Source organism: Xenopus laevis, chromosome 1L, assembly GCF_017654675.1.
Source record: "Xenopus laevis strain J_2021 chromosome 1L, Xenopus_laevis_v10.1, whole genome shotgun sequence".
NCBI classification, from domain to species: domain Eukaryota; kingdom Metazoa; phylum Chordata; class Amphibia; order Anura; family Pipidae; genus Xenopus; species Xenopus laevis.
The window spans coordinates 155,736,461-155,747,487 of NC_054371.1; the positions used below are offsets into that span (position 1 = coordinate 155,736,461).

The window sequence follows — 11,027 nt, forward strand, 5'->3', positions numbered from 1 at the left end:
CAACAATACATTTTCCAGATTCTAAAATGCAAAGGTGTAAATGACTTCTTTATATGACTCGCAATGCTGGGTAATGGTGCAGATGATTAATATGTTTTGGCAAAGATCTTAATCTTTGACCTAACCACAAAAATGTAATGAAGAATACAAAAGATCCATCAAAATTGCATGGGACAAAGCAGTGCCCATCTGGACCCCATTAAAAATGGGGAGGGAAAAAAGACCATTGTGGATCATCCAATAATTCTTTTCATGTCTTCAAATTATATACACAGAAAAAAAGAAAGATGTCAGTGACACAGCATCAACACTGCAATATCCTAAAAGGAAATCTATCTAACAGTACTGACACACAACGTCTACCTGCACCAAACGTAACGGTAAATTGGACAAGAAAATTTTCATGACAAGATGATAATGTTTTTTTTCTGGTCAGGTTTTTTCGACCAAAAACTTAAATTTTTCGTGAAAAACCCCCCAAATTTTTAGAGATTTATTATACCTTGAAGCTGCTAAATGTCCAAATCCAAAAATCCACCATCCACCTCAAACCTGTTGAGGTCATGTATAAGTCAATGGGAGATGTCCCTTTTACAATTTTAAGATATAGTGATCTGAGCTGATTTTCATCCAATAACCCAAAAAATTTGGAGGTTTTGGACGATAACCTGAAAAAATCAGGAAAAATATTTTTAGTTATTTTATTAATAAATAAAATCACTGATGGGAGTTTAATCCAGTTTGGTTTAATAAAAATATGAGATAAATTTGAGTTTTAGTAAATGACCCTCCAAGTGTAATCCCAATTTGTTACAAATTAATGTAAAGTGCTGCGTAATTTGCTGGCACTATATAAATGATGATGATTGTGAAAATATCCTTTATTCGGAAAGCCCAAGTCCTAAGAATTCCACATTATAGATTCTATTTGTGCATGTGTGTGTGTGTTAAAGGAAAACTATACCCCCAGAATGAATACTTACCCACTTATCATATTAAGTGGCCTATTAAAGAATCTTAACAAATTGGAATTTGTCAATAATACCCTTTTACATACTTTATCTTTGGCCACCATTTTGTGGTGGTCTGTGTGCTGCCTCAGAGATCACCTGACAGGAAATACTGCAGCTCTAACTGAACAGGAAGAAGTGTGGGGTTAAAAGACAGAACTTTGTCCATTCATTGGCTCATGTGACCTAACATGTATGTTTGCCCTTGGTTTGTTAGTGTGCACTGTGAATTGTAGGCTCCTAGACGGTAGGCTTGCTACCTGGCCAGTTCCAATGATACTTGATGCCAATGTTATTAATAGGAAAAAAAGTCAGGAATATAGGAAGGCTGGTATTTTTTTCCAGAAAGGTGGCAACCCTACTAGAGGATGAAGCAGGCTGTTACATAATAATTGTCATCAAACAATGAAAAGAGAGTAAATGAGAGTAGTTTTCAAGACTATGGTAAATAGAAACCTCTTTGAATATGAATTAGGAAGGCTCAAAAAAATGTATCCAAATAATACTAATAACGCTGTATCTTGCCACTAAAATAATATAGTATATCAAGTCATCAACATACTGAACAGGTCTAGTTAATAATGTAAAATCAGTTGTAAGAATTTGTCAATCAATACGTCATAGTTCAGAAGGACAATGCTCAGAAAATCCGTATACGATGGGGCTACTATCCCTGTAGTTCCAGTATCAAAACAAAAACATCAGAAAACTGAAAAAAATACAAAATTACAGAAAGATCGCTTATCTAAAAAAAAAAAAAAACAGGTCCTGAGCATTCTGGATAAGAGGTCCCATACCTGTATGTCCTTTTTTTCCCTATAGTCACATGTTTAATGATTTGTAATAATAATTAATCCTCAGGAAAATTCAGGAGATATGAATTTGGATTTGCTAATTTCTAAACCAACTACAATCTCTTCCTCCAGAAGAACTTCCAACATGAGTAGCTTTATGCTTAGACTAAGTCCATCCAGACTAAAGCTCGCCTAGACTGAAGCCCATCTAGACTAAAGCTGACAAAGAGCCCACCTAGACTGAAGCTCATCTAGACTGAAGCCTAACCACACATTGATATGAATAAGAGACTGGAATATGAATAGGAGAGGACCCAAATAGAAAGATGAGTAATAAAAAGTAGCAATAACGAAACATTTTTAGCCTTTGTTTTTTAGATGGGGTCAGTGACCCCCCATTTGAAAGAAAATATATATAGTCCCAGGTTCAATTGTATTCACGGTTCATAGCCGGCTTTTACTTGTATCCCCTCAGTACCTATAACAGAAGCCAGTGCCAAAGACACAGGACAAAACAAACAAAAATATAGGGTAATATAGTTTGGTGTATAACGCCCCTTTTGTGTTCCAAGGATGTTTCTTAATTGTTACCATAGGTGATATAGAAAAGAGAGAGAATTTTTGTGTTTGAACTCTCCTTAAAATAAACCTTTCAGATGGGTACTCACAAACAGAGTATATTCAAATAATATATTCAAAAAATATTCATAATGCCATTGGGTTTATTAAATGTTCAAAATTTTTTTAGCAGATTTAAGGTATGTAGACCAAAATTACAGAAAGATTCCTTATCCAAAAATCCCCATGTCCAAAGCATTTTGGATAACAGGTCCCCATAACTGTATACATATCAGTACACATAAGCCAGATCACTTTGGGGATATATAAGGCAAACTATTATAAACCAGTTGTTGAATAGTTTAATTATCACTGAATGGTAATGAAGATTACTACTGTGTATAAATATAAACCCTTTGGGTGCCACAGATATTGTAGAACCTCTTTAGGACATAACCGGAACAAAACACTCCACTAAAAGAAATGTCCTTGACTGTTGATACAGTATTTCATTTTCACACATATTGAGAGTTGTAAAAATATTTAATCCCTCTGTGACATTTTCATGATTAACTGTTTGAAGTTTAGTACTGCGCTGAGCTTTAACATCACATAGTACAGAATGGTCAGCTGCTTTGATAAATGTGTTGTTTCCTTAATCACTTTCCATTGTTTTTCCATCTGCATTACCCCATTCAGTACCTAAAGGGGTGGGGTGGTTCACCTTTAAATTAACTTTTAGGACTTTGTAGCAAGTGCTACAGTCCTATAGTTAAAGACCTTATGAGGCATCATGGGCAACGTAGTCTATCTGTATGTCACTGATGAAAGACTTCAATAGGCAAGGCTTTAATCCTGGAAATCATGGTGTGGCAGCAAGTTGACAATGGTAGAAGATATATATATATATATATATATATATATATATATATATATATTGGGCAGGAGGCACTAAAATAGCTACAGTATACTTCTGATACACTTTGTTGCCCCTCTGGTAATATTCCAAAGGATATGAACAGCAGTGCCATGGTTCGGTACAGTATATATTAGGTTACGTATATATTTGGTACAGTATCTGAGATCATGTGTTCTTTACCGACATAGTTTCTATATACATCTTAAGTAAGGTTATAGTTTATATATATATACTATACCGGAGTGTTACAGTACTGTGGGTGGATGCAGTATACGGGCGCAGTTATGAATAGTGTCTATATAACATCTTTGCCCAATCATAAGGTTTGTATAGTGTAGCTGTACTGTACATTCTGCTATTATACTAGTGTTTACCTTATCCTTAGAGACCCATGTAGGTTCAAGCAATGATGATCCTTGAATTTACAGGCACCGGGGTGCACTTCTGTGCAGCAGTTATAATTAGAAGTGCCTGTACTGACTAGAATATTGATTGTTTTAGCCATAAAAATGCACAACCTAGGATCAGGAGTCCCAGAGACAGGAGCAGGAAAGACGCTTTATAATTTATCACCCTCAAGCAAGAAAAGAAACTTCCCTTATACTAGTTAACACAAGGGGTAATGAGTTGTGAGCAGGGGGTACAGCTTACTGTAACGCAATAAGCACAATAACACAATAAGCTCACAATAAGCTCTGCATTGTATTACAGCTCCAAAAGCAGCAAGAGCTAAGGGAAAGTAGGCATCTTTCAGCACATCCCTAAATGTATGCATGTATGGACACGCATGTATGTCCACTGCAGCAGTTATGTACATTTCTGAAGTCCAAGCTATGGCTCTTTAGCTAAAGTCAAACTAGAACTCCCTGAATTACCCAAAGGCCAGTGCTTGCGAATCAATGAGTGCTGGAGAGGCACAGTAATGCTGCTGGAAAGTGCTGGGACTTGAGTATAAGCCACAGCTGGACTCCATTTATCTTTAATTATGAAAACCATTAATCTATAGCATAAATATATAGAATTAATTAGGTGCCATTAGCACTGCAAAAATGCCTGCTCTACACCACCCCCACACAATAAGCTAAGTCCTTATAAATCTATTTACAGGTATATATCATCTCTTACATTAAACACCCACAAGGGAGACCACTACAAAAACCCTCCACCTTTTTGGGGGAAAAGAAAAAAACTATAAATTACATATTCACTATAGTTATAAGTGCATTATAAAGTACAATCTCTGCATATATTTTTGTGTGTATTGTTGTTTTTAAGTAATGAATTCCCTGCAGTGACACACAACAGCTTCAGTGCATGAGGCATACTAAATGACATAATGTGTCAGATTTACTAAAGGGTGAAGTGGCCGTCGCTATTGAAAATTCGCCAGAAATCCCATCTGCAGGAGTAGTTTCGCGCCCTATCGCCAGACTGATTGTCATTCAGGCGAATGATCGTTACTCCACAAATTCACTATGCGTATTTTACGTTACTCCACAAATTCACTATGCGTATTTTACGTAACTCCACAAATTCACTATGCGTATTCTACGTTACTCCACAAATTCACTATGCGTATTTTACGTTACTCCACAAATTCACTATGCATATTTTACAGAACGTTACCTCTTTCTCCAGAGTTTCCTTGCCACCTTAGACCTGGCGAACTGATAAGATGAAGCTACATCCTCCTCAATCTTATGTAAGTGACATCATATCCTGTATGCCGAAGAGTCATAAAAATTATTAAAAAAATGCTGGCGTTGTTTCATATTTTAAAGCTGGATTGCCTTGCAAAGTTCTAACTATTAAACATTTTTGTTTTGATATTTTTTTAAACATTTGAGGGGCATGCCACATTTGTTTTAGGGTGGGCTCATGTCTAGGGCACAAGAGGATCTTTTTTGTCTTTATTTTGCTTCCTTGGACATTTGTAAAAATAAGTGGCCACTTCCAGCATTTGCACCATCTCTAATAAAGACATATGACCTACTGTATATGTACCCGCCCTATTCAAATTTGCTAGGTAAAAATGAACGTTAGCGAAAGATGCTATGAAATTCTCTCGCTGACAAATTAACACTAGCAAAACTTCGCCACTGTTCAGCTACAGAGACGCAACTTCACATTTTAGTAAATTAGTGTAGTGGTAGCAAATTTGAGCCTGTTGAAGTGGCTCGTAAGTGTGCATTTGCAGGTGAGAATTCATCCTTTAGTGAATTTGCCCCAATGTTGGTGTTGCATTTTCACAATTGGAATATTTAGAATGTATAGTAAGATCTATATCACTCCGGTGCTTTTTTCCAGTGATCAATATGACAGTGCTTCATAGTGAATCTTCCGGCTTAGACCAGTTGGAAGCTCGTGGCCGGTTACCTGCATTATGATTGACAAATGTCTAGTGTGATATAGACCAAAAGTGGCTAATTCTTGGAAGAAAACAAAGCCGTTAAATGGAGTTTTGTTTTGAATATTCACAGCATAACAGCTGATACTTTGGGCAAATCCGCAGGAGACATCAAAGCTTTGTCTGGACAGAACATCTTCTTCCTAAAGTGATTCTTTTAGAGTCAATAAAGCCATTTTACACCTTAGAATTCTCCAACTGGTACTGGATCCCTCTGAAAGGATGGGATTTAGGCTTCAGGCCATCTACACAAAAATAACCTGTGAAAGGTGCATTAAAGAGCAGGAGGTGTGAAAACATACACGTCCAGGCTTGTTTTAGACCCAGGAATTAACACCATTTCATGGGAATTAAGATGGCCAGTGTTATTATTTGCAAAATAACACTTTAAGTCTTCGGCATTAAGAATAAAATATTAATGTAATAAAAATGATTTTTGAATTCCACATTTAAACAGTATAACTCTCAAATGTGTCTGTTGCAAAGTTCTGGTCAAAGCCACATGGACAAATACAATGCCTAGTGTGGCTCTGGTTGAAAGGAAAAGTGCAAGACTCCGTTAGCACCAGCAGGCGCCATGATCTCACCCATGCAGGAACAGAGTTAGAGAAGAGGAAGCCCCATTTGAAAAGGTGACATAAATCAGTGAGGCGGGACCTCCACCCTATTGTTGAACTACAACTCTCAGTAAGGTAGGGGGACTTACTATGGACAAATATCCACGTAGATCACTACTGTAGAAAAATGCTAGAAGTATGAAAAAGATCACCTGTTTTTAAAGCTTTGAATGGATATTTTTTTACCTCCACTACACTTTGATTTGCTGAATATAATAATGAAAAAGTCACACCAGGAGAAATAACTACCATGATTGCTTATGGGAGTATGAAAATAATAATAGGATTTCAGTGCATCATGAGTGCATAATCAGTGTATTTATATATATAATATGAAGCTGATGGAATGAAGATACTTTCCTCTGGACAACATAGAGTGGTCATTTTATAATATAAACGATTGTGTGTGTGTGTGTGTGTGTGTGTGTATGTTTAATTACACATTGTTTATAGCACTAGAACAGTAGAGGAATACATTGATAGAACAAGCAGGGGTAAATACAATAATACAATAAAATACAGTAACAACAGATTCAAGTGTTAAAGAGACATAATGAAGGCAGCCCCTGTCCCATTGAGCTTACAATCTAAGTGTGTGCAGCAGTGTGTCTGGGCATGTTCACAGAAGGTTTTTTTGTATAGAATGTGTGTGTGTGTGAACTCATGTCAGAATTGTACTTTACATCTTCTTTTGTTCCTATGCATGTTTATGTATGTGAATAGCAGAAGGCTTAGCAAATTGAGTAATGTTTCTCTTACGATTTGCCTGAACTATACATATAATATAATAATATTATACATACTTTAATGCCTCTCTTACTATATACAAACAATTAATTATGGGAATTGAAGTACATTTATTTTTCTGCAATATTTCAGTTACTGGACTGATTGTTACATCAAAAGTGTGCCCCTGGGAAGAAATGAGCAATAAAGTGCAATGTTGCTGAACCTGCACACAGCTGGGGATGCTTTATTATTGACTTGAAACAATTTGTGCTTGCGGAGGGCTAATGAAATGGGAATGAAAGACAGGGAGAGAAGTGTGAGACAGAGGTGTCAAACAGACAGTAAAACACACAAATGGAGACTGGAAAGCTCCAATGTATATTGGGAAGTAAAAAACAAAGCCATTTCAGAATGTCTTCATTCTGTATTTTTTTTAAAAAGGCATTCCCACCAAAAAGTCATAGAAAAAGACATTTGATATAGAGATGAATCACTAATCCCGAGAGAATGATAGCTGAGCAAAAAAGAGACAAAAGCAAATCCATTTGCAGATCCGTTGATTGTTACAATGATATAATACACAGCTCTCAGGCAAATTGTACATACAGTACACATATTTATACAAGAGGTTTTAGCTTAGTGTTTAAACAAATATCCATTTAGAACATCTGTAATGTGTGCTGTCCCTGGGCACATGCATGCATTACTGAGAGGTGTGGAGTGTTAGGGGGAGGTAGGGATATGCCCAGTTAGGGAAGGGTCACAGCCCAAGCAATGAGAGGGGTGGAGCTGAAATAATATGGATAGGCTCCTGATTGATGTCAGTGGGTGGTCTTTTGCCTTTAATTTGTCTTTTAGGGGGTGGGGAGTTCAGGGGATTCTTAAAAGAACTTGAGTGGAGGCAGCTTTCATACCTCACAGCATCACTGTATAGACTGGTGGCCACTCTGCTTCTGGGACAGGACTTTCTATTGCTTCCACACAGCCTTCAAAGATGGAAACAGAAGGCTTGAGCCCTATGCTATACGAAGACGACTATTATTACGGAAATGAGACTGGACTACAACCATGCGATGAAACAGACTGGGATTTCTCCTATTCTCTGCTACCTGTCTTTTACATGATCGTGTTTGTCCTTGGACTCTCAGGGAATGGAGTGGTCATCTTTACAGTATGGAAGTCCAAGCCAAAGCGGAGATCTGCAGACACCTACATAGGTAATCTAGCACTGGCTGACCTGGCCTTTGTGGTAACACTGCCTCTATGGGCCACATACACTGCTCTAGGCTTTCACTGGCCCTTTGGTTCTGCACTGTGCAAGCTCAGCAGCTATCTGGTCTTGCTTAACATGTTTGCCAGTGTTTTTTGCCTGACCTGCCTCAGTTTTGATCGGTACCTGGCCATTGTCCATTCGCTTTCCAGTGCTAAACTTCGCTCCCGCTCCTCCATCATTGTATCCTTGGCTGTTATTTGGCTCTTCTCAGGGCTTTTAGCACTCCCAAGTCTGATTCTGCGTGACACACGTGTAGAAGGCAATAACACTATCTGTGACCTGGACTTCAGTGGTGTTTCAAGCAAGGAGAATGAAAATTTCTGGATCGGGGGGCTAAGCATTCTTACCACAGTTCCAGGATTCCTGCTGCCCCTGCTCCTTATGACCATCTTTTACTGCTTCATCGGTGGCAAGGTGACCATGCATTTCCAAAACCTAAAGAAGGAAGAACAGAAGAAAAAGAGGCTTCTTAAGATTATTATTACGCTGGTTGTAGTGTTTGCTATCTGCTGGCTGCCTTTCCATATTCTGAAAACCATTCACTTTCTAGACCTCATGGGCTTCCTGGAACTTTCTTGCTCTACACAAAACATCATTGTCAGCCTGCACCCCTATGCCACCTGCTTGGCATACGTTAATAGCTGCTTAAACCCTTTCCTCTATGCCTTCTTTGACTTGCGATTTCGCTCCCAATGTTTTTTTTTTTTTGGTTTCAAAAAAGTCCTCCAAGGACACCTCAGCAACACATCTTCCAGTTTAAGTGCACAGACTCAAAAATCTGAAATTCACTCTCTAGCCACAAAGGTATAATTGAGTAAAGGGACATTTGATGGGGTGTGGGGACAGAGACTTTGTTCTAAAGAATTTTTGGGTTAATTGAATGTTATCTCTTGTTACTGCAAAGGGAAGGTCATCTGCTGATTACAGAACAGGGACTTGCACAGTCTACTGGATCGTATCACTGTCTGTAAAATGCCCCCACTTAGTGGACATCTGGCTTTTCCTGAGTAACAGACAAACCTTAGTGAATAAGACAATCTTGCTCAGTCCCTCTCCAGAAAACAGGAGAGCTGGTTGGACAGGGTGGGAGAAACTGTTTACTGAATTTTGTTATTGATGCAAGAGGGAACTTGGTATGACATGGGTTAACATATGCTGTATATTGCTGGGTTTCTTCTTTGTATTTGCTAAGGATTTTTGCTTTCCTGTAAATATTTTGCTTGTTAAAGCACTTGTATAATTTCACAAAGCTTACACTTTTAACACATTGTTTAAAGGTAATTTTGGAATGTAATGTAATTGAAATGTTATTTAGCCAATTCACTGCTTTGTTATAATTACACGGACATTAAGGTGAACTGGTTAGAAGCAGTTAAAATTAACAACTGTCTTGAAACCCGTAGTTGATAAAGAAGCAAAGAATCATCACCGTGTAGGGTTAAATGTAGATTTCCTTTTAAGCCCCTATGGGAGTTTTCCTGAACTACTACTTAAAGTATGCCCAAACAGCCTGTGACTGGCTGAGGATTCTGGGAATTGTAGTTTGCATTATACTCTGGGGTATGCAGGTTTGCCACCAAAACTCTAAAGGGATAAAGATGTGCAGAAAGGGAAATCTATTGGATATGACAAAACTCAAAACTGCAAACTATTAACCAAAGATAAAGGACTACTGAATGCTGATATTTTGTGACTGGTGTAAGTCATTTGCTTCTTATCTATATGTACCATGCTCTAGTATATGCGTATATATATATATATATATATATATATATATATATATATATATATATATATATATATAAAATATTCCCTTGGAAAGGGGGGATCATTGATAAAACTGTGTTGTTTGATGCAATAAAAATTTTGGACTATGAAATGTTTCCATGTCTTGTTTATGTACACACTAATAATTCCAAAAATCAACTTCATTTTAAACTTTGGTTTTATTATGTTTTCATAATAGTTGCATATGCATAATGTATAACAACTCAGTCACCAACAGACACCAATTCACTCCTATATTTTGCTTTTAAACTTTAGTTCCAGATACAGCTGGAAAAAAAATTCTAATGGCCATGCTGGCAATGCTGTCCCAGAACCCTCCTATGGACCAGCAGATTCCGAAGTATAACATGTAGAGCTGCAAGATACTGAATGGTGAAAGATGAAAATCCCAGTGGGCAGCTCAGAAAATGGCCATTACTTCCCTTCTCACAATTAACCCCTTTGGCTTCATGGTTCCCAATTTAGAATTCCAAATGGGAAAACATCATTTTAATGGGTAAAGTGTAATGTATGCCATATATCTGCAACTACAGCAGCATGTGTAATACGCAAAGAGACAAAGGTGTGTGTGTGTGTTTTCTGTGCATATGAATACCCACACAAGTATCTTACCATAAATACAGTACATGTGCCACATGTGGCCTTGTATATTTGCTTTACATGCATCTGCATACTTTAGGAGCACTGAGGGCTTTTTTACTATGATTCAGGGCACCAACATTCCTGTGCTTCAGTACTGCATATTTTGTTGGAGCTTCATAAATATTGGTGCAGTGTCAAGGGTCCCAGAAACAAGACACCTCTCAAAGGAAAGGAATGTCTTACTTTCATCATTTTTGATGTTTCTAGGTTTGGGTTGGTTTAGTAGAAGGCATCACCTGATTACTCTGTAAATATTCTAAAGGAGTATTATTGCTATAAACTGAAGCCTT

The 11,027-nt window shown here is 37.5% G+C and overlaps 1 protein-coding gene across 1 annotated transcript; it reads left to right on the forward strand.

Annotated features, from left to right (window-relative positions):
* The first annotated feature begins 7,952 nt into the window (after positions 1–7,952).
* Positions 7,953–10,186, forward strand: aplnr.L (apelin receptor L homeolog). The gene is given in 1 exon segment (NM_001090637.1): positions 7,953–10,186. A coding segment is annotated over 1 exon segment (1,089 nt). The 5' UTR covers positions 7,953–8,028; the 3' UTR covers positions 9,118–10,186.
* The last annotated feature ends 841 nt before the right edge of the window (positions 10,187–11,027 follow it).